Source organism: Anguilla anguilla, chromosome 16, assembly GCF_013347855.1.
Source record: "Anguilla anguilla isolate fAngAng1 chromosome 16, fAngAng1.pri, whole genome shotgun sequence".
Taxonomy (NCBI): Eukaryota; Metazoa; Chordata; class Actinopteri; order Anguilliformes; family Anguillidae; genus Anguilla; species Anguilla anguilla.
The window spans coordinates 8,029,392-8,056,091 of NC_049216.1; the positions used below are offsets into that span (position 1 = coordinate 8,029,392).

The window sequence follows — 26,700 nt, forward strand, 5'->3', positions numbered from 1 at the left end:
GATGGGGCAGTAGGGATGCCTGAATGACTCTGGTTGCAAATGGCGAACTGGACATCCCAAATTAGGACTGGAACCAGACATGTACAACCCCATGTTGGGCACCTATATTAAAAGAAGAGCTACATAACTCCTTTATAAGCAGAACATGGCACTTTCAAAGTACTTCATAGGAATTACTACGGGCTGCAGTGTAGTATAATGGGTAAGGAAAAGCGCTTGTAATCTAAAGGTTGCTGGTTCGATTCCTGGATAGGACACTGCCATTGTATCCTTGAACAAGGTACTTAACCCGCATTGCTTCAGTATCTATCCGCTGTATAAATGAATGCAATGTAAATGCTATGTGTTAATGTTGAGTAAGTCGCTCTGGATAAGAGCATCTTCTAAATGCCTGTAATGAAATGTGTAATAATGTAATGCAATATGAAGATGTTGTACTTATGAAGGTGATATATAGCTCTTATGAAGGACTATTCGTAGAAAAGTATTACTAAAAATAGTATAACAGCAGACTGAAGTAACAAATGTCAGTCTGGTACAATAACACCCTTTTCTAGCATAAACAGCCGACAACTTTTTCACCGCAGTTAACCTGATCAACACACTTGATATACTGTTGGTAAATATTCAGGTAACATCATCACAACGCAATCAAGTAACCTGAATGAGGGAAACAATAAAAACATTGATCATAAGTCATTAATGCTTTGGCCAGTCCAGATGGCGTCAACTTCCAGAATAAATTAGGGACAAACAACTCCAGGCTCAGTCAGTACGGGTGCATCACCCTGATTACTTGTCGAGTTCGGAGTCCCCCTCTGCAGCAGCCAAGAGCCTTGTGGCTGTCTCCCTTTCTATATTCAGCGAGAGCTGCTTCCCCCAAAATGACATATTTTGGGTACGATAAGAGCGCTCTGACGGTTTAATGGGATGGCGGCACGCGGCGGCGCCACAAGGTCCCTCACAAATTCCCCAGTCACGCTACCCTCATCAACTGCGGGCGGTACAGTCATAACGGCCCTTCGACACAGCGCAATTACACATCCTAACCGCGATTCCCACTATTAATGCAATGTTGCGCAGCCAAGATTTCCCCTGTTGCATCCGCGGTGATGGAGCAGTAATTGCGCTCAGCAGTTCCACGGTATCCGGACAGCAGCAGTCGAACGGCACGGATGCAAATCCATCTCGACAGCTGCACATTGGAGATGCCACCATTACGGCAGCACAGCTCACAGGGCTCTGCGGATAAGGACACCTCCAGCCATTACTGTCATCCTTCTGGAACATCTGCACTGCAGATTCCAGTGTCCTCATTATGACATCACCGTTACACGTGCGCCTGATGGGCTTTCTGTTGACCTTCAGCGCAGGCATGCTGGCCACTGTGGGGGAGGACAGAAACAGTGCAGCCTGCACAAAAGAGTCAGACTACACCCCCCAAGACCACGCCATCTCATCCAGATCCCGCCCCCTGCCAGACCACGCCATCTCATCCAGATCCCGCCCCCTGCCAGACCACACCTTCTCATCCAGATCCCGCCCCCTGCCAGACCACACCTTCTCATCCAGATCCCGCCCCCTGCCAGACCACACCTTCTCATCCAGATCCCGCCCCCTGCCAGACCACCCCATCTCATCTAGATCCCACCTCTAGACTCCTCCTTTGAAAATCTGCCATGAATTTCCTAAAAACTGTTTCTTTCTGTTTTTCTCTCATCAGAACAGACAGATCAGGAGAGAACTGCAGATTGGTGGTGTGCCGAGTTAGTTTGCCTGAGTCCGAGGTGAGATTTGAACCCAGGCCTCTCACTCATCCTGAAGATTTCATAGGCAAACGCGGTACCAGTCAGCAAAAGGTGAACTCGCCCCCAGCCAAGTGCAACGTTGTTATTTTTTTATTAATTTGAGGGTTGCGTCGCCAGACTACGAAACCATCACTTTACAGGACCTTTACTGTGCTTCACTAGTTAACTAGCCAAGCTATACCCACTACAGTGACAAGAGGAGTCCATCAGGTCTATACACGTGAGCATGAATACACACACATATACACACGCACCCACTTGCACTCATTCACACACACATTCACTCAAACAATCACACACACCCACACACATACACACTCACTCACTCGCTCATGCACTCACACACACGGACACACGACCATGCACGCACGCATGCACATACACGCACACAAAATACACACACATACTTGCGCACACAAGCACACATACTATGCACAAATATGCTATAACCACACACACATGTATGCACATACACAGTACACACACATGCATATACACACACACACACACTCTCTCTCTCTTTCTCTTACACACACACACATACAGACACACATATTTACTATACATACACATGCACACACACACACACATTCTGTACACACGCACATGCACACACACACATACTATACACATATACAAGCATTCACTCACGCAAACACACACACACCCATGACATCACTCAGAAAACAGGCATTTTTTCACTTATATGGAAGAACTTTTTGATTGGTTTCTTCAGTTTCTTTTCAAATAAGAAAGAAATGACATCAATTAATCTTTTCCCATTTATCACTCTTTTTCCCACTTTTCCTCCATCGCAGAGCCTTCATTTCCATCGCTGGTGAGGAGCCGTCCATCTAAGACAAAGTCTGTCCTTTCCTTGTGTTCCAGATCCTTCCATTTGGTTGCTTTTTTGTTTTTTCTTATTTTTTCTTTTTAAAACACTACTTGGTTGGAGTTACAGCACAGCACCCACAGAACACACACAAACAACAAGAGAGGGATACTGACCAGGGGGAGAATTCACTACTGTTGTGCCAGACACAGAGGGACAACCAAAAAAAGAGGGGTGAAAGCGTCAGATCTTAGTCCAGAAAATGAGTCCCAGTTTACGATTGTTTTCATCTCCAGGTCGGTCACCACTGGCGCTGGGCGTTTCCAGAACATTCTGTCTGAATGTGGAGCCAGAGAGAAAGAGAGCGCAGGGTGGAGAGGGAGAAAAGCCATGAGGTGGGCCTAGCAGGCAGGGGGACTCCAAAAATAAAGGAGGGGAGGAGGAGAGATGATGTCGGGTGGGGGGAGGGGGTTCAGGGAAGAAACCCCAGATTGAGACACAACACACCTGACCAGGGCGCGCATAAACACACCCGAAGCTGAGGGTAACCAAGGCCTTAGCACTCGTACCCCCTTTAAAAAAGCATCCTATGGGACATGCCTGTTTATTTTAAGATTAAGTAGGACTAGGTCAATGTGCTGTGGGGTTCTCTCTGGCCTGACGGGATGTCTGGGTGAGGGAAGGGAGTGACTGTCAATACTGCATGGCCCGTGGCAGAACCGACTGTGGCAGGGCCCCCCAGGACCAGGGGAAGGCTGCGAGGGAGAACATGGCAGGTCCCAACAATGAGAGGCCATGGCAGGTCCCCACTAGGAGAGACTGTGGCAGGTCTGCACAAGGAGAGACCGTGGAAGGTCCCAACAAGGAGAGGACATGGCAGGTCCCCACTAGGAGAGACCGTGGCAGGTCCCCACAAGGAGAGACTGTGGCAGGTCCCCACAAGGAGAGGCCATGTCAGGTCCCCACAAGGAGAGGCCATGTCAGGTCCCCACAAGGAGAGACTGTGGCAGGTCCCCAGAAGGAGAAAACATGGCCGGTTCCCACAGGGTGAGACTGTGGCAGGTCCCCAGAAGGAGAAAACATGGCAGGCAGGAGCAGGCAGACAAGAACAGGGGAAGTGGTGGTGACCCAGAAAGCAGAAGCAGACAGAAAGAGGGGCAAAATAAGGAAGGAGGACTGAGAGACAGAGAACCCTGTGAATGGCTAATTGTACCCGTGTTTCACAGCCTGGCAGCAGGGCAGTCTTGTGCATAAGGGGGGTGCCGGGAGGTGGGGGGGGGGGTGGATCAGTGTCGAGGGGATGGGGAGTGCCAGGAGGTGGGGGAGAGGCGGTGTAGAGGGATGGGGGGAGGGGCCGTTGGGGGCAGGTTGGTGGGGCTATTAGGCTTTCAGGGCGTGCCACTGGGCCACTGCGGTGCGAGGGCGGCCTATCATATCCTTCCAGTGCTTCACTTCTGCTGGACCACTCTTCCAGGAAAGATATATCTGAGAGAGAAAGAGAGAGAGAGACAGAGAAGGAGAGAGAGGGAGTGGGGGAGAGAGAGAAGGAGAGACAGAGAATGGGAGAGAGGGAGAGAAGGAGGAAATGTTACCTTCACATAGCTATCTGTGGACAGGCATACAACAGTAGCCATGACAATAACACATGATAAGAGATATAAATACTAACCACCCCTGCAAAAAAATATAAGTCCAAATTACAAATTGCAAATACAAATTAATAAATGGCTTGCACTGAATTAGTGAAATACACACAGGGAGAGAGATGATGATATTGTGCTGGCTGCTGTATACTTACAGATGCAGATGACAAAAAATGTATATGAGCATTTTTGGGAGAAATATGGTGTGGATGTCTCTCTACTGCTTTGAAGTCCTCAGAAAAGGGAGATCCCTCAATCACAACAATTAAGCGCAGTCTTAAGGTAACACATAATGACAAGGGAGTAATGGCAGTGGACAGCAAAAACAGTGGCAAATACTAATCAATGACAACTATTCCAAATTTACCACCCAACATTCAGGTAGCTGCAATTAACAAGCTGGTCCACAAGAAGGCACCAGTGTGCATTGAAGGTAACTTGAGGTCAACCCAAAAACAGACTTTTGAAGAACGTGCACATGACGAGTGCATCATGTTTTTAAACTGGTCCAAATGGTGTCCACCATGTTATCCTCCTTCTTGGCAAGTGTGTTTTCACCACAACTATAAGCCCTGAATTGTAACAACCTGTTAATTGTTCATAATTAGACACCTAATGTACATTGAGGAATTAAAACAATTAAAAGCAATGCAAAAACGAAATTGTGTAAGTAAGGAAAAATACGGAAGAACGTTTAGTCATCCTGAATTGATCCAGCAATGGGCTGCAACAAAAACTAATGTACACAGGAGGGCCCCAAAACCACCTTTGGGAACCGCAGAGTTAAGAGATGAAAAAAAACTGAACACCAACGGTGTTGGCAGATTTGTTCATATTTGGTGCACTGTTGGTTTATCAAGGAAGAAAACCAGCTAAATGTTGACACAGACAGAATAAGACAGGCTTTCACCGATGTGAAAACCTATCACAAAGCAGTGAGTTTCCTCTATCTCCTTGTGGCTTTTGATAAATTTAAATTAAATAAAAAATTCCACCAGGATACCATTTATCTTGTAAAGCAAATTTTTCCAAACATTTCAAAGTTAGTACAAGTCAAGTCAGATTGTGAATCAGGCTCTCTTAGACAGAAATAGAGCAAACCGCAGTCTATTGTAAGAAATATAGTAACAACATCAGTAGAAAAATAGCATAACACTTCATATTTACACAACATATTTGCAAATACATCAATGACTGCTGCTTCCAGATATTTCCATTTATTTTTGTCAGAATGTCAGTCAGAGAAACCAGATGATCGTTCATAGCCGCAGCCAGGGATGCTGGGTATTTCCTGGCATCATTGGGCCAGAGTTAATTTAGCTATCAACTGCCTCGCCCCCTTTTCTTGGTGTCGTGTTTCTCTCTTTCTTCTTGCTTTTCACTAATTATCAGATGGCTGTATTGTGCAGCCAAATAAATAATATTGTAGTTTTAATCACTGTTTTCCTTTTTTTCTGCTTTGACTCTCACAGATTTTGCTTTGGCCCATGCCAAAGATTCAAATAAATAAGATGCAGTAAAAAACCTTAGAGAGATTATCAATCTGCTGTAGTTGCTGTCGGAGAGAGGTGGTTAGTCTCTGATAGTTGCAGTTAGAGTCAGGTGATCAGTCTGTCATAGCTGCAGTCAGAGTCAGGTGATCAGTCAGTCATAGTTGCAGTCAGAGTCAGGTGATCAGTCTGTCATAGTTGCAGTCAGAGTCAGGTGATCAGTCAGTCATAGTTGCAGTCAGAGTCAGGCGATCAGTCTGTCATAGTTGCACTCAGAGTCAGGCGATCAGTCTGTCATAGCTGCACTCAGAGTCAGGTGATCAGTCAGTCATAGTTGCAGTCAGAGTCAGGTGATCAGTCAGTCATAGTTGCAGTCAGAGTCAGGTGGTCAGTCTGTCATAGCTGCACTCAGAGTCAGGTGATCAGTCTGTCATAGCTGCACTCAGAGTCAGGCGATCAGTCTGTCATAGCTGCAGTCAGAGTCAGGTGATCAGTCTGTCATAGTTGCAGCCAGAGACATGTGACCAGTCTGTCATAGTCACAGCCAGAGACATGTGACCAGTCTGTCATAGCTGCAACCAGAGTCAGGTGATCAGTCAGTCATAGTTGCAGTCAGAGTCAGGTGATCAGTCTGTCATAGTTGCACTCAGAGTCAGGTGATCAGTCAGTCATAGTTGCAGTCAGAGTCAGGTGATCAGTCTGTCATAGTTGCACTCAGAGTCAGGTGATCAGTCTGTCATAGTTGCTCTCATAGTCAGGTGATCAGTCTGTCATAGCTGCAGTCAGTGTCAGTCAACAGTTTCCAGCCCGGCTGGGGGGCGGGCCGGTGGGCGGTACCTTGCCGATGACGTCGTTGCGGCTCAGCCTGTCCTTGTCCATGACGGTGATGATGATGGTGGTCTCCCGCAGCACGTGGGCGGGGACGTCGAAGGGGAAGGACTCGTTGAAGACGGGGTTGAGGCAGCGCTTCATCGTCACCGTCTTCTTCTTCTCTATCCGCTTGTCTTTGTGCATCAGCCACAGCTTCACGTACGGGTCTGAGGGAGAGGGGAGAGACGCTCAGCCCGCCTGCAGGGGGCAGTGTGGCACCGGGCAGGGTCATCACAGTGGTGTAGCGGGCAACCCGAGAGCAAAGCCTTGGAGAGCTGCAGGATCTGCTGTTTGTTGTTTGGATTTTTTTTTTTTTTACTTTCAACTCTAAAATTTGTGACCGGACCAGAGAAACCAGGTGAGGTGAGAAAGCTGTATTCAAAAGATATAATTGACCCTGCAGCTCTCTAAGACTAGGGTAAAGGAATGAAATCCAGCAGGTGCACAACTGATAATATGATTTTTCTGATTTCAGTTCTTTAACAATTATATGGACCAGTCGTGGGTCACTTGTGAGAAAGGAATTTAGTTTGGCCAGTTTAGAAAAGTGTATGGAATGTTATAATTACTGTACCTTCTTTTTTTCACTGGTGCTGCAAATTGGGCTACTGTGTGTGTGTGTGTGTGTGTGTGTGTGTTTGTTTGTGTGTTCATGTGTCTATGTGTATGTGTGCATGTGTCTGTGGTGTAGGTGTGTGTATATTAGGGGTGGAGGGAGGTGGCACCATTTGTACTTGTATTTGGTCAACCAACACAATAATTTGTATTAGTATTTGTATTCGGATAAAAACTGAAAGTGGGTGAGATTTCACTCGGAAGCTTTATTTAACAAACAATGACCTGTATGTTATATAGCCACAACAGGCTTGCTGAGGTAAACAAACAGTCAAATCAAGTTCCAAACAGAAGCTAAATGTTTTCATAAATCAAAACATAGTCTCTTATTCTTATTCTGAAGTGCATAGAATGAACTGCATGAACCTCACCACCACCCCTACCTGAGGGACACAGATGTCAATTATAAACGGAAAAAAATGCTTTTATAATTCAAAAGCCAGTTCCTCAGCTTCATTGTGAACTACTGTGTGCTATGAACTCCTAATGAAATTTTTTTTAAACTGCAGATTGTAGGGCTAAAGTGTTTTGTTGTTCTTCGTTTCTTAATACTTTTTCTCCCCTCTTTGTTGAAGCCCCACTTTGCCTGTACGCTTGATTTGCATAAGCTTGTATAAATGAAAGAAAAAATATAAAATCTTCCCAGGATGGAATACATCTTCAGCCATTATGCTCTTACTCAAACTTCCCCAAGTTGTATTTTGTAAAAACAAGCTCCTGCAGATGAGCTGGGAACAGTCTACAGCGATGGGGAGACACAACATCCCCTGCTATCCGGAAAAGTTGCTTGGAGTAAACACATGTTGGGTTACGAGAACCATATATTGCGAACCTATTTTCATGAAATAAAGGATGCAACTGAATCAACTGCAGCGTTTGTATTTCTAAATTATAGTGGTTCTGTTATATAGGTTAAGGGAAAGATGGTGGACCTCAGTCGATTTCTGGGTCAGTCAAAGACCGAAGAGACAAGAATGGATAAAATAAGCGATTGGATAGAACCCTTTGTAGCACACGCAAAACAAGTAACATGACAAATCATCGGTTACGGTATTTGTTTTGTACCAATCGTTAAATTTGTTATTATTTTTCTGTGTGCCAATAGGTTTTGCATGTGCTGAAGGTCATGTGTGTGTGGACAGGAGACACGCAAGCAGACCTGAAGACAGAACATGGTCTTTGGCAAAGACTTGGCAGGGCACAGAGCTCGTAAACTTCCATTGCTGCTTCCATGTGCAGTCCACTGCTGAACGTGCAGTCCATTTTGTGAACATGCAGTCCACTAGTGAACATACAGTCTACTGTGAACATACAGTCCACTGGTGAACATGCAGTCCACAAGTGAACATACAGTCTACTGTGAACATACAGTCCACTGGTGAACATGCAGTCCACAAGTGAACATACAGTCTACTGTGAACATACAGTCCACTGGTGAATGTGCAGTCCACTGGTGAACATACAGTCCACTGGTGAACATGCAGTCCACAAGTGATCATACAGTCTACTGTGAACATACAGTCCACTGGTGAATGTGCAGTCCACTGGTGAACATGCAGTCTACAGCTGAACATACAGTCCACTGGTGAACATACAGTCCATTGGTGAACACACAGTCTACTGGTGAACGTGCAGTCCATTGGTGAACACACAGTCTACTGGTGAACGTGCAGTCCATTGGTGAACACACAGTCTACTGGTGAACGTGCAGTCCATTGGTGAACACACAGTCTACTGGTGAACGTGCAGTCCATTGGTGAACACACAGTCTACTGGTGAACGTGCAGTCCATTGGTGAACACACAGTCTACTGGTGAACGTGCAGTCCATTGGTGAACATGCAGTCCGTTGAATGGGCGAAGGACCCTTAGAACATGGCAGATCAGCAGACACAGTACCTGACGTTCCGCCGATGTCCATGGCTTTAAGGTTGCGTGCTTTGATGATGTTCACAGTGATGGTGTTGGCTGAAGGGTTGTAGCAGAGGGACACCAGCAGGTCCCCACGCCGCCCCTGTGGTGAAAATAGGAAAGACCCTCAGCGTGCGCACCTTCCCCGCCCACCCCTGCCTGGCCCCGCCTTTCTGCCGAAGAGCCCAGCCCAGTCTAACTCTGCCCCTTTACATTACACTTATTTGGCAGACGCTTTTATCTGAAGCGACGTACAATAAGTGCATACTGAAGGTCACTGGAACAACTACAAAACACAGGTCCGATGAGGTACAATACTAACTTTGTAACAGTTATTCATAGCCATGGCCACGCCACCCCCCCCCCCCGCCCAGGCCCCGCCCAGGCCCCGCCCGGCCCCGCCCTCCTTACACTGCCATCGCTGCAGGGCTTGAGATCCTTCCAGAAGGGCTGCATGTGCGCCAGGTCCACCTTATTGAGCGGGATGGAGACCTCCCCGATGGGGTCGTTACGGCTGAAGCGGTCGTAATCCAGAACCTGCAGGTACAGCGTGCGCTGAACCACCTTCTCATATGGGAATCCTGCCAGAGAGAGAGAGAGACATAGAGAGAGAGAGAGAGAGAGAGAGAGAGAGAGAGAGAGAGAGAGAGAGAGAGAGAGAGAGAGAGAGAGAGAGAGAGAGAGAGAGAGAGAGAGAGAGAGAGAGAGAGAGAGAGAGAGAGAGAAGCAGAGGGACAGAGAGACACACAGATACACAAACAGACAGCCTTTTAAGTAACACACAAATATGCACCAAATATAGTTTCCCAAATACATTTGTTCGTTAAAATTGAACAAAACAAGTTCCTGAAAAAGTGAAACTGCAGGAAGAGCGAGAGGCAAAAAGAAAGAGTGAGAGGGACAGATGGCAGGGACGCGAATGTCAGTACCGGACCACGAACGTGGTCACCTCGCAGAAACCATCTGTGAATTTAAAACAGGACGTCGTGGCCACCCTGTCCATTGTGCACGCACTGGCAGACTACAGTGCAATGTGGCGCACATTTCTATCAGCAGGTGTGGAAATAAGATGAATTCACGCAGGCTGCTGTATCTGCCAGGAAGGAAAAGAGGAACAAAAAAAAAATAGAAGAAGAGACAGAAGAAAAAAAAGTGGAAAACAGAAATACAGTTTAACAGAGCTAAAATTCAATTTTGGGCTCCATCTGCAACATCCATCAAAATCAATGGCAGCCTAAAAAGGCCGGATAAGCGTAATGTTTTATAAATGAGGAGTCCATTCCCTGTGACTCCCCTTCAGAACTGGCAACAACAGGCTTACACAACACAAAGTATACACAGCACAGAGCTTACACTGCATACAGCTTACATTGCACAGAATTTACACTGCACAGAGTTTACACTGCACAGAATTTATACTGCACAGAGCTTACACAGCACAGAGCTTACATTGTACAGAGCTTACACTTTATAAAGTTTACACTGCACAGAGCTTACACTGCACAGTTTACACAGCACCGAGCTTACACTACACAGAGCTTATACTGCACAGAAATAAAATAATTATTGGTATGTTAGCCTATCCATGTTTGTATTTGCATAAATATGTCACATATACACATTAAATATTAATACTTCACATGCTTTGTGTATCCTTCTTAGAATACTGCTCTGCTTGTACACTTGACCATCCCCAATGATTTGAAGAGAGAGAAAGAGAGGAAGAGGAGAGGGAGAGGAAGCTGATGTCATCAACACACTGACCTTCGAACAGGAACGTCTCGTTCCAGTGCGGGTTGAGGTTCTTCCTCTTTACTTTAGTCTCCAACTTGTGCTTCTTGTCTGGCAGCAGGTAGATCTTGACAAAGGGGTCGGAGGTTCCAGAGAAGTCTTTGGCGGGGAGGTCCTGGCCCTTCAGGATCTTCACGGTGAGGGTGGACTCATGGAAGTTGTAGCCCACGCTAAACTGGATGCGGCCCAACTTCTCACTGATGGGGCCTTCCTGGTCGTCGTCATCAGAGCCTGGAGACAGCTGAGGTGTGAGATGATGAGGCATTAGGTCGAACTCAAATGCTATTGGCTGCACAGACGCTGAGATAGTGACACTGGCTGCAGCAGAGAGTGGGAGACCAGGATGAGAGATGCAAGCTCTAGGACTTTCCGTCCATGTCACCTACAGGATGTGTGTGCTGTTGAATATTTAAGAAGAAGGTTTAACAGTTGTTTGGCGTGTTTCCTCGTAGGATTAAAAAAACTTCACCAGTTTGTTCACGCTGTCACAGTTTCTTACACAACTGGCAAATAAACTTAGGCAGCTCGATTGGCTGTTTGCTTTTGAGCTAGCTCTCAAGATAATTTCACTTAATGCCTTTGCTGTGCTTGAATACTCATGTAAATATTCATATATCAAGACTGTTTAGTCTCAACGCACATCCATTAATTTCCTTCTCACACTCCACTCTGGGAAATACGACACTGTTTTCCATTCACTGCCGTTGTAATGGGCATCTTGTTATTTTCTCCATCATCTTTGGCCGCATTGACGCTGTACTGCATTACAATGAAGGGCTACATCTCTCCTGTGCTGGGACTAAGTTCCTGTGCTCTCAAGGCCATCATAAAGAACACTCAGAAAGCTTTGATCTGAAACCTTCTGGACAAAGTGTCAGTGTTAGTCATCAAATGGTAAATATGAATGCTTTTTTGAAATAAAAGGTTGTCATTGTCACTAAATTTTAAACTTTTTACAACTATTGATCAGGCCAATTATTTTGGCCTGATCAAAGTATATAATATATATACTTTTTTAAAACTATTATGTGCATGGAGCAGTAAATGTATCCTCAGCAAACATGGTCATTATGTAAAAACCAGCCAGATGAATATGAGTTCCTTGTGGATCTCCAATTATTCTGTTCTCCATGAGTCAGAGGCACCTGAAAGCATAGAAGTTGTAACACTGGGATGAAAATCTCGTAAGAACCAGTTTCAGAGGAGTACAGAAATTCAGCATAATGCTGAAGGATAATAACTTTGCTCTACTGCCACCAGGATCTACATCTGTTGGACTGACGCAAAGGACTACAACACAAATGCAGGCTGTAGAGAACAGCCCTGATTTGGCAAATGTGAGGGAGGAGAGAGGAGAAACTAAATTAACTAAGCGTGGAGGAGTTTAAGTGCAGATGCTATAAACAAACCAAGATACTCCACAGTCTTAGCGTTGGAAGTTCCGTCTCCCCAAGGTTGAGGGTGAAACATTCCAGTTCAGTGCCTCTTCTGAGCAACACAAAAGCACCAGAAACTCGTGATTAACCAGAACCTCCTGTAGCTAAACAGGAGCTGACCATCTGGTTTGTGTATACTAATCTCCGTGGTTCAGTCAGTCCACTGCATTGGACCATGGCTGGGAGCTCTGGACACTACTATATTGAAAGCCATATATTTTTATAAGTAAATATCCATAGACCAGTAGGCCTATTTCACTTCAGTCCTGAAGTGTTCGACATTAGTATTCCCTTTAAAGAAGGAGCATATTCGTGTTCATGGCACCATTTTTGCAAGTAAAGTCATCTCAGACCAGAAGAGCTGATATACAGCATTTGTTTACTTCCGTTCTGAGAACGTTCAACGTGAAATAGGCCCATTAGCTGGGGAAAACATACAAACTTCCCTCATAAAATGAGGCAGTGATAGATATGAATTTGCATAAAACCTATGGACGCGAACATCAGAAACAGGAAGTATATACAGAGCACGATGGTAAGCACATTCCTTTGCAATGCAGAGGAGCTATCTGAGCCAGGAGCCATCTTGAATGGCGAAATCTAGGCCAGTTTGAACACTGACAACCAGACACATTAGATTTCTCTTCTGGGGCCAATTAGAATGCCCGTATCACCTACCCTGTTACGGGGTCATTATGCAATATCTGGGCTCAAATCCTTACCAGCATGATCCTTTCACATACCCAGAAGCTTTTTTTAAACTTCGGATTCTGCTGAGTGAAGGGGAAGGGGAGGGGGGTGGCAGACAGGAATTTCACAATGTTTTTATCGAAAGTGGAGCAGTTTAATTATCAGGCTAATTCTTTAAAAGGCACAAGATCACAGATAAAGTGCATCTCCTTTGCCTCCCAGCAGCTTTATCACTGCCTAACCGTACAGAGAGAGAGAGAGAGAGGGAGGGAGAGAAGGAGAAAGAGAAAGAGAGAGAGAGAGGAAGACAGAGCCTCAAGTACCTCTTCATCAGAGATTTTTTTTTTACAAATTCCTCAGATTCGCCGCACAAATTAATCAGCTTCAAAACTTTTCAGAATGTAAAAATTCTTCGAGGCGAGTAGGCTTCCTAAACAGAGGTGGCGGCTCAAAACGCCTCTGCCTGCCAGAATAGAAGACATGGTGTGGGCTGAGCAATGCGTTATGATGCCTGATATCCGTCATTTTTACATGGGTTCTGTGAGTGTGTGTGTGTGTGTATTGAAATTGAGAGAGTGAGGGAGAGACCGAGAGAGCGGCATAGAGATGGAGTGAGCGAGAGACAGAGAGAGCGACAGAGATGGAGAGAGGGAACGGCAGAGAAAGGGAAAGAGAGAGGGCATGGCCCAAGGTTGGCTCCCTAGACCTTTGGTGCTTATTATCCCCGACCTGTGTTGTCCGCGTAGACCCTCTCCCTCTCTCTCATCCTCTTTCAGGCCTGATTGGGTTAGAAGGGGGCTGGGAAGGAGGGATGGGGGATGAAAATAAGAGTTCCGCACACACCAGCAGCTCTTTCTGGCCCACATCTTCCTCCAGGCCTCAACCTAATGAGGGGATCTTATCTACCGTCTCTAATGGAGAGGGACACACACCCTCACGTGTGAGTGTGTATGAGAGTGGGTGTGCATGTGTGCGTGCGTGTGTGCATGTGTGTGTGTTTTATCATTTCACAAAAGATGAAACATTTGAGCAGAGATTTTTGAGATGTGATTGCTTTCTCCAGCTATTTTTGGAGTGCTTGACATAGAAATCCCTAACGCAAACCATGAGCGGTTGCCGCAGTCGTCCTCCTTGCCCCAGCCTCGTTTGGGTTTTGTATCAAACCTTTTGTGTTGGTGCACAGCATTGTGGCCGACCTATAGGTGGGCAGGCCACAGGAGCCAAAGATTTAAGGGGCAAGGGGTGGAGCAAGATCCTGTATTTGTATCTGTATTTGTATTACGATATAACCTAAAGTGGGTGTGGCATAAACCAGAAGTGGGTGGAGTTTCACAAGGAAGCTGTATAAAATGCTGCAAAAAATCAATAGAGCTCAGAAAAGTTTTTTGAATCCAAAACAAAAATGTATTTGACCCAGGTCTGATATCCAATTCATATTTCTTAGCCAATCCCTTATAACAGAAATATACAGTATATCAAGATCAGGATAAGACATTGCAACACTTCACATTATATGGGAAAATACAAATGTTTCAGCGTATTTTGTTTCTGTAAGGAATGGTTTGTGGTGGACTGCATTCAGACTGAAGTTAATTTTGGCCTACACTGGACAATGTTTTTGCAGTTCTAGAAGATGTTTGGCTCTGTTGGCTAAATCCACGCGTATGTTTAAGTGAATCTACCAGGAAGAAAATTACCTTCTCAAACTTAGCAACAATTAAAAGAGTTAATTGTAGGCTGGCTAATTACTGCTTGCTTACACTTGGCTACACAGCTTCTTGTCAGTATTATTTATGTCACGGTGTAATTATGCTAATGATTGGGTTTTGGAGAGAGAGCTGTTCGTGAACTTAAAAGACCTTTCGGACACTTTGGCATAGTTTCTTGGAGCATCAGCAGACAATAAAAAAATGTGTTTTCTTAACTGTCATTTAAAATTAAGTAAAAACAGCCTACAGCTTCAGCTTAAAATGCAATTAGGCAGGTTCATGCTAACACTCACTGAGCTAGAGTAATAAGGAAAACTTGCTTTCTTTCATTTGTTTGTTAAAGTTAGGGATGACTTTTGATTGAATCCAAGCCCTGTTTATGTGGTTTCTGTCAAGGGTTATTTGAAATACTGGAACCCTTTAAAATCAGAAAAGAAAATCAGTTTTCAGCAGAGTGCTAGAATTTTTCACATTTTACCACCATCTGAAGAGTTACAGGATTTTGAATAAGAATTTGACCCTGGTCAGATAACTTGATACCTGACAGGTCAGAAATATGGATCAACAGATACAAGAATAACTGACAGGGAGAGTGGATAACTGACAAGAAAAATGTGAATGAAGTGATACAAAGAGGATGAATGGATAACAGACCGCGAGAATTGAAAACGGGGGATGAATAACTGACAGGGGAATTGATAACTGACACAGGGATGGATAACTCACAGGTGGAACTGATTACTGACAGGGGGAATTGAAACTGACAGGGGAATTAATAACTGACAGGGGAATGATAACTCACAGGTGGAATTGATAACTGACAGGGGAATGAATAACTGACAGGGGAATGATAACTCACCGGTGGAATTGATAACTGACAGGTGGACAATAACCCACAGGTGGAATTGATAACTGACAGGTGGACAATAACCCACAGGTGGAATTGATAACTGACAGGTGGGTGAATAACTGACAGGGGAATTGATAACTGACACGGGGATGATAACTGACAGGTGGAACTGATAACTGACAGGGGGAATTGAAAACTGACAGGGGGATGAATAGGATGGATAACTAACAGAGGATGGATAACTGAGGGGATGAATAGATGGTAACTGAGATGATGAATGATGATGAATGATAACTGAGAGGATAGATGGATGGATAACTGAGATGATGAATGGATAGCTGAGATGATGAATGGATAACTGAGATGATGAATGGATACCTGATGGGTAAATTAATTGACGAGCAGGAATGCTTACCATAACCATCTCACTGGTGAGCGAGTTCGCCAGGTCGGATACGGAGGAGTGCCCGTCAGCATCAGGCGGATGGCCCTTGGGACTGTTCCCCGGTTTATTACCCCCGGCCCTGCGAGGACAGAGCACAGGGTCACTCAGCGCAGCCAACCGGCCGAAAGGAGACGGTGCGACTCGACCTCAGCCAATGGGGTTACAGGGGCGGGGCAGAGAACGCCAGGCTTCTCCCGCCCTGTGAGCTTGAGACCCTGTAGAATGCAGGCAAGGTGCACCTGGACCCGCCCAGGTATCGTGCCTGAGACCAGCACACAGGCACTCAACCTGAAAACCTGGGCTTGGGCTTTTGACCTGAAAACCACGAACGGGAACTGAAAGACAACACCTGGAATCCGGGAGATTCATTTTTTACGCCAGCTCTGACTCATTGCGCGTCCAGTTCCGAAGAAGGATCTTTCCACAAAGTTTGGAGTGGGAGAAATCCTTCCCCGCTCGCACACAGAACCGCAATCCACTCAGACCACTGAATACATTCTGAACAGGATGCATGATGGGAATTACTAGTGTATTTCGGCCACACCGACAGTATTTTGATTGGCTGCCTTGACTGAGCACTGACGCTAAGAACGTGCTGTCATCAAGAGGCTGTCAATCAGAAACCCCGTGAGAAGATGCTGGGAAAAAGCATAATTTCAGCCTCATGGATCCGTGTATGTTAGCTTTCAGCACGGTGATACAGTGTCAGTTTATGGGCAACAGAGGCGCTGAACTTAAAATGGCATCTTCTGAAATAAAATCCTGCTCAGAAAAAAAAAAAACTGCTCTGAAACAGAACACTGCTCACCCGTTCAGAAATGGACGACTGTTCCGAAAAGCTGCAGCGTTGCCAGATTGACTGAAAACAAGGAAGACTAAACTAAAGGAGGAGGGGAGTTATGCATACATCCATCCGTTATCTATACCCGCTCATCCTGGTCAGGGTCGCGGGGGGTGCTGGAGCCTATCCCAGCATACATTGGGCGAGAAGCAAGAATACGCCCTGGACAGGGCACCAATCTATTGCAGGTCACACGCACCATTCACTCACACACATACCTATGGGCAATTCAGAGTCCCCAGTTAGCCTACCTGCATGTTTTGGACTGTGGGAGGAAACTGGAGTACCCAGAGGAAACCCACGTGGACATGGGGAGCACACACAGAAAGGCCCAGGCAGGGGATCGAACCCAGGACCCTCTTGCTGTGAGGCGACAGTGCTACCCACTGCATTTTTTCTTCATTTTCACTACCACCATTTAAATTTATGCAGCTAGCGACCTCAGAATAGCTCAGCAATAGTAATAAGTGTACCAGCAGCAACTGACGTTTTTTCTGGAACTTAGCTCGCTGCTACAGTACATACATGCGGAAATGTTTTATAACATCTCCTCCAGCTAAGGCTTCCTGGTAATCTTTCGGCTGGGTGAGTATTGTGTAATCTGGCAACGCAGAGCCGAACTCTCCAAAAAGCCAGCGCTCTGAGCAACCGATATTCCATTTCTATTTCTGAACAGGATTCTTTTTTTGGGTAGTGTTTGCTATTCAGAGTCCGTGTGTGTAAGCTCGTACGTTTCCAAAGCGCGTCCACAGTAGCAGACAACCGCCCACTATCTGATAACAACGCACTTTAGATCAGCGCCTGGCTGTGCAGCTCCCCTGATAATCTAATCACGCACTTAGTCATTTCTCAACTGCACTTCTGTGTTTAATGCCCGGCTGCAGCAAAGGAGTCAAATTAGGCAATACAGTCGTACACAATTTAGGCAATACACTCGACAATAATCAAGCAAATGGTTTGAAGATTTTCATTTTCTCTGCTAATACACCAGTGCACACACACACACACAAGCGCGCACACATACACACACACACACACGCACATACACACACATACAGACACCACCGTACTGGTTCTGCAGTGAATCTATGATTAGCATTATGCTTCTAGGTTTGCATATTAGCATACATTTAGCACTTTACTCATGGTGCACATACTCTCTGGTCAGGGGGAGTTGTTGCACTTACATTAACTCAAAGACCCTCAGGGTAAGAGCCTTTGTTAATGAATGTAATATAGCTAGCCAACATTACTGAAGCGGTCAAGGGGCTCCACCGTATAGGAGAGGTCGGTGACCCTGATTCTAGTGCGCCAGAGACGTTTCTGGTATTTAATCCATGCTGAACCCCTAACTGCGTTTAATCAAAGTAATTGTGGGGACTCAGTGTTTCACCCATCAGGCTCTCAGTGAGCTTAGCCGTCCTGATGGCACAGCGGCATTAGGCCGGCATAGGCGCTCCGTCGCCCCCCGCCTGTGGGAGGTCGACATTGCGCTCAGGCAGTTCGCCCACTGAGAAGATGTCGCGGCTACGTGGCTAAGATTTGTGTCAAAACGATCAAAGAAAACATCATGCTTTTCATACAGGTTTGTGTCCAAATTGTCAAGCAAAAAAAAATTCTGATTGAGAGCAAAGAAATACATATAGCAAATAACAATATTGATTTCAAGTGAAAAACGTAAGACCTTATGTGCAAACTACTATCTGTTTTGTTTGATACTTGATACAATGTTTCATTTGGTACTCTCGACATAAGTCTGATTCTATAGCAGAGCAGAGGTAACCAACTTAACCATGTCATCTTTCCAATGGGCAAACTACCTACCCACTACGCCGCGACTGCCTCCCACAGATGGAAAATGACAGAGTGCCTGGGTTGGCCCAATGTGTGCTGCCTCGGTGGGGTTAAAACTTTTACACCAGCGAACTGCATTACAACTGAAACAGCTAATACATATTTTGCCGTTTTGGATAGCAGTTCCAGTTGCAATGCGGCTCTGAGATCTATAGGGTTAAACTTGAGGTTTGAACTCCAGCTAAACAAGTTACAATTGCAAGTGCCCTGGAATGTCCAGATTGCTGATAATCAAGAAACCTGCACAAGCCTGCTCGGATGGAATGAAAACCAGAAACGGCTCTGACTGAATCGGGACTGCCCTCCCACAGGTCTGGAGGAGTCTTTGAGATTGTCTTGAAAAGGGGGATGCAATGGTGGGGGCAATGATGACAGGATAGCAGAAAACAGGGAAGCTGAGCATGTGTGTATGTGTGAAAGAGTTCATGTGCAGGGCCATATCTTAGGGCAGCCTATGCATGTATGTGTGAAAGAGAGTGTGTGGGGGGCTCTAGTTTAGGACAGCCTATGTGCGAAAGAGTTTATGTTCAGGGCCCTAGTTTAGGGCAGCTTTCTCCAGTGGAAAGGATGACTGTTGAACGCACCAGGAATAGCTACAGACCTATTGGTAGGGGTAGATTCTCATAGGGATGGATATTAGTTGGTTAACGTAAACATAAAGTGGTAAAGCTAAAATAAATAAAAAATAAGTCAATGACATTTTGTTTGTAATGTGGCACATTGCAGCAAGAGCAACAACAAAAACAACATCAATAACACACTGTGAACAGAAAGAACCAGAGGGTCAAAACTGTGAGAAAGAGAGAAAGACAAAGGCCTCGACTTAATCAACATTTGCCCTTAGCTTTAACTGACAATACAAGCACAGTTTGGCAAGTAGAAAAAACGCTAAAATGAACTTGGCAAACTAAGTTGGTCATGACACAATGCATGCGTGTAATTGTATGTCAAAGTCACAGACATTTCATTGAATACAGGCTGAAGTGCGTCAATGAGAGAAAGAGAGAGAGAGAGAGAGAGAGAGAGAGAGAGAGAGAGAGAGAGAGAGAGCAGAGCCCTCCCCAGCAGATGGGTACATTTTAATGGTTTCAACAATAATGCATATTACACTCCATTGTCAATACAACAGTCAGGGCACACTGAAAGGCGAGACACTAATGAGACATTAGGGCAGAGACACAGCAATAAAAGAGAGAACGGGCAAAATATGCAGGCACACAATGAAGGAGGCACAGAGAGAGAATGAAAGAAAGAGAGTGAGAGAGAGAGAGAGAGCGAGAGAGAGATTTATCTGCGTTAAGAGGAAAGTCAGTTGATTATTAGCACAGACAAAGTGAGGCCGCACAGTTTAACAAAAATGGACGACAAGTACGACATGGACGGACACCAGAGAGTAAAACGTTTTTAAAACCGAGCTGCAAGAAAGAAGGAGAAAGGAGGTAAAGAGAAGCCTGGAAACGCAAGAAAGACTTTCAGAAAAAAAACATTCTGTCCAAAAAATACAATCAAAAAAACAGAGGCAAAAAAAAAAGAAAAATAAGACCGGCAAAGATGCGTACACAGAGGCTGTTGGAGGAGCAGCGGAGAGAATGGGAAGAGTCTCGACGTTTACTCAAGCGAGGAGCCAGACGAACGAAGACACTATATATAAAAGACGCTGGAGAAGAATCACGACAAAAACAGACACACATTTATAAATCAGACGCAAAGACCGTCAGACGCAAAGACAAGGACGTCACAGCTAAAATCGGGGGCAAGGGAGAGACAACAAGACAACAGATTAAAAATGTGAAGAAAACAGTGAGTTAGGAGTTATGTAGTATGGACACAAACGACGATGTCGGAGATCACAGACCATGCGGGACTATAGGGGGTTCGCTGCAGCACCATAAACTAAGGAAACACAAGACCATTGCATTCTACATCCTTCAATTTTCCATACCTTAAAACACCAAAAAGAAGTTCACATAAATATAATAGGGAGAGATATACACTTTTTCCAAAGAAGGATTTTAGAAACCTGGCGTTGTAGATTCACAATCCGTAATGGAAATGGATTGTCATGCCAATAAAGACTGTGATGCCAATAAAGACATTAAACTTGTATTCCGAAAGGCAGAGCAACTGCAGATTTGGCAGTTAGGTCCTATGCCTCCTCACCAGGGGAGGTGAGCCGCTTTCATTGGACAGGCAAAAGCTGGACTCCAACTCGACTATGGACATGTGGTCGAATCCCAAGGGGGCCGCAATGTCTGCAGGTTTTTCATGGCGTCCTTTCAATCGGCTGCCGATGAAGGCCCTGAGAACAAGGTTCTCAGGGCCTTCAGAGAGAGAGTGAGAGAGGATCCCTTAGCCAATCGATGACTTGAATGAAACACATGTGCCGAGAACGTCCCGAAAACCAGCAGGCACTGCGGCCCTCCAGGTCTGGAGTTTGACTCCTGTGGTTTAAGCACACGAATCCTGGGACTGTGGCGCAGAGCACCCTTGTGTTCAGGGTGCAGTGTTTAAGGACATGAATGTTGGGACTGTGGGGTAGAGTATCCTTCTGTGAAGGGTAGACTGTTTAAAGACATGAATGTTGGCACTATGTGGGACAGAGCACCCTTGTATGAGGGGCTGTGTACATTTGAGCACTTTTTAGGAACAGACTTCAGGAGGAAAAAGCAGAACTTTTCTTTGCGGCAATGGTGAAAGCTGGGCCTTGGACAGACAGTTGTCAAGGACATGACAGTTTGTCTAGTATCCTGTTTGTGGGTGTGTCGTTCTGTCTGCCAGACGCTTTTTAGATTTCATAGGTGGAGGTGAGTTGGGGCGTACAGAGATGTGAAGTCAATACTGTCGGCACAGAGAAAATCCACACAACCGAATGAGCAACAAACAAACAATGGGCCTTGACTTGCAGGGAAAATGCAGACAAACACAGAGACAGACAAACATCTAAAAGCAAGCGTGGTAAGACATCAACTAAGGCACACAGACAGTCAGATATATAGACAGACAGACAGACAGACACTCCAATAAGTTCATCTTACAGCAAGAGGGGGAAATGACACAAATACAGAAGACTCATCTGTCAGTTGTTTGGCTGTTATCATGATAATGATTGCAGGATTAAAGCAAAGGAAACAGCCAAAGAACGAGTCCAAACTGAAACAAACAAGAAAAGATATGAAAGACATCCTCAGAGAATGATATTTTTTAAGTGGGAGGAGGTGATGATTTTTGTGGGGGGGGGGCTAAATGCAAAGGGGAGGTAGGGGCTGCCACTGAGGTTGGAGGTGTTAAATATGAAGCAGTAGGGGACTGAGGATGAGGCAGGAGGGACTATATATGAAGTGGGGAAGGACGGGGAAGGGGCAAATGGAAAGCCAGGGGCAACAAGGGCAGGTTGCTGGCAGGAATCTGAAGGCAGACGGCATACGCTATCAAAGGAGAGGGGGAGAATTCTGCTCATTTTAACCCACCCCCCAAATAATTTAAATCTCATCAGGCCCTGTTGAAGAGATCTAGTCCCCGCCCCAATGAATAGCACAGCGCCCAATGGCTGGCCTTCACTTCCTGCTTCCTGCTGCGACAGGATGCCACTCGCGGGCGGCGTGTCGGGACAGAACCTGAAGGAGGACCCGCACGCACAGGAGCAACGCCGGGAACCGACCGACAAAGATCCCCACAGACCTCCCCCACCCTATTAAAAACAGGCCAGCACCGGGACTCGCCCTGTTTAAAATTGCACACTGTCCTGCACCGCCCTCTCTCATGACTGTTATCGAGCGTAACGAGGAACACCAGTTTATCTCGGGAAGTTCTCTCGCCTGCAATCTGGCCATCCCTCGGCAAGGGGCTTTTTGTCAGTAAATGATCACGTAGTCCCTGTAATTTACGTAGATTGCGACTGCTTCGGCTGAAATGATGATAGACAGCCATTTTCGCACGCTGCCACAGGCTGCTTTCAGTTCAGAGAGCCTCAGATATGCGTCAGACACGTTGGCCGACGAGTCGTTTGTTTTTCTTCCGAAGCGATCGAAACTAGACATAAAAATTCAATTACGTTTCTGACGCAAAACTGGTTAAATAAGCAGTGGTGCAGGCTTATAAAAATGAAAGGCTAAAATATATGAACTCAGATTAAATACAAAACGCAAGATTTAAACTTTGCAATTAAATTTGGTCAGTTGTTTAACAGTTCTATGGGAGTGTTTAGGGTAAACTTGTTCATAGAAGTGACGTATCTTTTTGCATCAACAGAGTTGGTTGGATTGGACGTATCGTAATACCGTCTGGGCAATATTTGAAAGGACATTTTCACCTCTGTTCCACAACTAACTGGAGTGCTAGTGCAGTGCCTTGTCCGTGTGGCAATAATTTAGTAACCAATTAGTCCAGAAGTACAGTAGGTTACTCGTCAAATCCTCAGGTCCAGCGGCAGTGTTGTCTAGTTTTGGTCAAGCCTGAAAACCTTGCTCTATCGCTCTCTTTAGAAGCACGACGTAGCGCAAATTTCTGCTTGGACGGTGCTTGAACATCATTTTGACTGCCCCAACGAATCTGTTGACTTTCGGGACTTTTTGCGAGCCAAAATGCCACACACAGGTGTCACAATGTGAGATTTACATCTGAAATGAGACACCTTTATCATTGAGCCTCTGAAGGTTTCATGGTATGCTTTCATCGTGTAACTTGCATTTTCTGAGACAAATGCAGCTACTTTTTAAAAATCAACCCAAAAATTCAATAGCCACTTTTTAATACCACCCGCGACTAAGCTGTAACTTTGTCAAGTACACAGTGTCAGCAAGAACAACTTTTAAATAAATGTACTAACTGATTTTCCTTGCACAATAAATGCATTGTGTAAAATGTAATTGTCTGTGCCATCTGTTGTCTTGTCTGTGCCTATCTGTTCTTTACGTGAGCCAGCAGCCTCCAATACTTACTGATAAATGCAAAAGTATTGGGACAGTGACACACACACACATTGGATTTGAAATGAGAACGATGAACATGAGGTTAAAGTGCAGACTGTCATATTTAATGTGAGGGCATTTACATTACACATCACATACACATTAGGAGATCCATGTAGGAATTACAGCCCTTTTCATACGTCGCCATCCTATTTCAGGAGAGCAAAGGTAATCGGACAATCGGCTGCTCAGCTGTTTCTTGGCCAGCCGTGTGTCTTTGCATCATTTGCTCATGCACAAGAAAGCTGACAAGAGTGTCGAGAGGTGATTCTAGGAGTGGAGTTTGCATTTGGAGTCTGTTGTCTGTTGCTGTTGCCTCTCAGCCAAACCATTTGTGTGTGAAAATCAACTGTCTGGTACATTGTTAAGAAGCAGGAACACACCGGTGAGTTCAGCAATAACAAACAACCTGGTAGGCAACGGAAGGCCACTGTAGTGGATGACTGAATATATTCAATTTGTGAAGAAGAGCCCCTTTTGAATTGTCAAACAGATCAAGAACGTTCTCAAGGATGTAGGTATAAAATAAAGAGAAGACTACATCAGCATAACCTCAGAGGTTTCACCGCAAGATGCAAACCACAGGTAAGCCTCAAGATCATAAGCTAGCAGGATCGTAGGCACAGACATATCTGATCTCTCCCAGCTGTATCAGATACGAGCCATAAGGAAGGCCCAGTCCATTCTGAGGGATTCCCAGCATCCCCTGTTTAATCAAATTGTATTACTTCCTTCAGTCCGCAGATATAGACTCCTTATATTAAAAACAAACAGGACTAAACACTCTTTAATCCAAACTGTCATTGGCTTTCATTTATTATTATCATTATTCATTTATTTACTTATTTATTATGTTTATCTGTCGTTGTGGGTATTTATTTATTGTTCTTTATTGTAATTTACTGCATACTATGCTGCAGAACAAATTACCCCATGGGGGTAAACACGACTCAACAGACTAAATATGAAAAAAAAAAAAAAAAAAAACAGAATGACCAGGTTAGGGTTTGCTGAAAAGTACATTAAAAAACTGTAGAGTTCTGGAACAAAGTCTTATGGACAGGTGAGATTCAGTGGGCAAGAAGATTATGTTAATTTATCCAGTTCGTTTTGGACCCCTAAAATGGATGCACTGTATAAAAAGGACTCTAATTCTCCCTGCCAGTTTTTTGTTCTTATATGTACAGCTTTGTTCAGTGATTAGGTCAAGTAAAATTGCTATATGTGCTAAGATTGTACTTTGTGTCATTATCTTGATGTTGTAGCTTGTCATGCCTCCTAGTTTGACTTAGCATAGGTTGGGTCCTAGAGTAATGTTTACTGTGTGGCCTGGACTTACTGTGTTCATGGCTATGAATAACTGTTACAAAATGAGTGTTGCACCTTATCGGACCAGCGTTTTGTAGTTGTTCCAATGACCCTCGGTATGCACTCGCTGTACGTCGCTTTGGATAAAAGTGTCTGCCAAATAAATGTAACATAATGTGAGATACTGGAACATCCAATAATTGAATGGCTCTGACCCGCTAGGCCTGGTGTTGTCCTCATACATCAGATTCAATGTGTTCTTCTCGAACTGCTCGGTCCCTGACCATTTGCCACCGTGGTCTGAGGACGCATCTTTTCAGACTCTACCTGGATTAACTCTTATCACTACTCTACGGGGTACACCCAATCTAGTAGTGCTCTTATCACATGAATCCTTCCATCTTGACCTTCTAGTGCTTTCACGTACAGTAACACTTGTATCTTCACCCAGAACTCACTATATCGCACTTGTATTGTTATCTTGATTTTGTGGGTCTATCATATCTTGTTTCTAGTTTGACTTGACATAACTTTCTGCCCTAGCCGCTTACTGTGTGAACTGGACTTTATGTTCAGTGCTACATAATGAGTATTGTAACTTATCGGACCTCTGTCTCGTAGCTGTCCAATGACCTTCGGTGTGCACTTATTGTACGTCGCTTTGGATAAAAGCGCCTTCCAAATAAATGTAATGTAATGCAGGAATCAAACCGTGACCACTATATGGCACAAATAACCTTCAATTTCATGAAGAGTACGACTGGAGAAGGGTTTGGGATAACGCTTCCTTTTCTTCTAGAAATACGGCACATAACTTGATTCACTTTATACTGATACACAAAATGGACTGCTAATTAAGAATCACATGCATAGATTGCCTGACCCCTTGCGTGTGCAGTGTAGGGAAGACGTAGGCACTACAGCAAGTTTCACATGTTTTTGGGAGCGTGCTAAAAAATGCAGTGCTTATGGAATGAGGTGGCAAGGACATTTTTCAACATCACAAGCATGAAAAATGAAATTGTCACCTTCTCTTCTTCTCTTTAATGATGACAGTAACCTGTCGTTGTCTGTATTCGGCCATAAATTTATGTTAGCCAGCCTTACTGCAAAGAGACACCCTCCTATACTCAGGGTACGCTTGCAAGTGCTTGGTTATCTCCATACACACTCTATTATTTGTTGTACTATATTCTTAGAGGCTGTAAGAGATAAAAATGTATTACTTATTTTGTGCGTATTCTTCTTTTTACAACCTGTTCGATGCTATCGTGTGAAGTTTACAATATGGAATGTTGCATAGTTTATTGTAGAAGTCCAATAAACAATAGTTCACAAAAAAGGGCTGTGTTCCTACAAGGATCAGCTAATAAGGATGCAAAATACCCTCCAATTAAAGCTGACGGTCTGCACTTTGACCTCATATTCATTGTTTAATTTCAAATCCAATATGTCGGATTACAGAGCCAAAACAACAAAAAGTGTCCCAATACTTTTGCATTTAAATGTAGTTCAAAGCATTTCGTCAAATCGTGGCTGACATCGGTGCACAGCTCAATAGTTTTTTTTTTTCCCACTGACATGGGACGAAACCTAATACTGTGACTGTAAACACCATTCTATTGTTTTTGAGGCTATGTG

The 26,700-nt window shown here is 44.8% G+C and overlaps 1 protein-coding gene across 2 annotated transcripts in view; it reads right to left on the reverse strand.

The window, feature by feature from the left end:
- Nucleotides 1–2,721: 2,721 nt before the first annotated feature.
- Nucleotides 2,722–26,700, reverse strand: part of LOC118215240 (synaptotagmin-7-like) — a 172,748-nt gene continuing 148,769 nt past the window's right edge. For both annotated transcript variants that reach the window (XM_035395808.1, XM_035395809.1), the window contains exons 4-9: nt 16,060–16,168; nt 10,933–11,200; nt 9,580–9,749; nt 9,157–9,271; nt 6,611–6,810; nt 2,722–4,125 (exon numbers count right to left, since the gene is read on the reverse strand). In XM_035395808.1, coding sequence (XP_035251699.1) covers nt 4,021–4,125; nt 6,611–6,810; nt 9,157–9,271; nt 9,580–9,749; nt 10,933–11,200; nt 16,060–16,168 — 967 coding nt within the window. In that variant the 3' untranslated portion in view covers nt 2,722–4,020. The remainder of the gene's footprint in view (nt 4,126–6,610; nt 6,811–9,156; nt 9,272–9,579; nt 9,750–10,932; nt 11,201–16,059; nt 16,169–26,700) is intronic.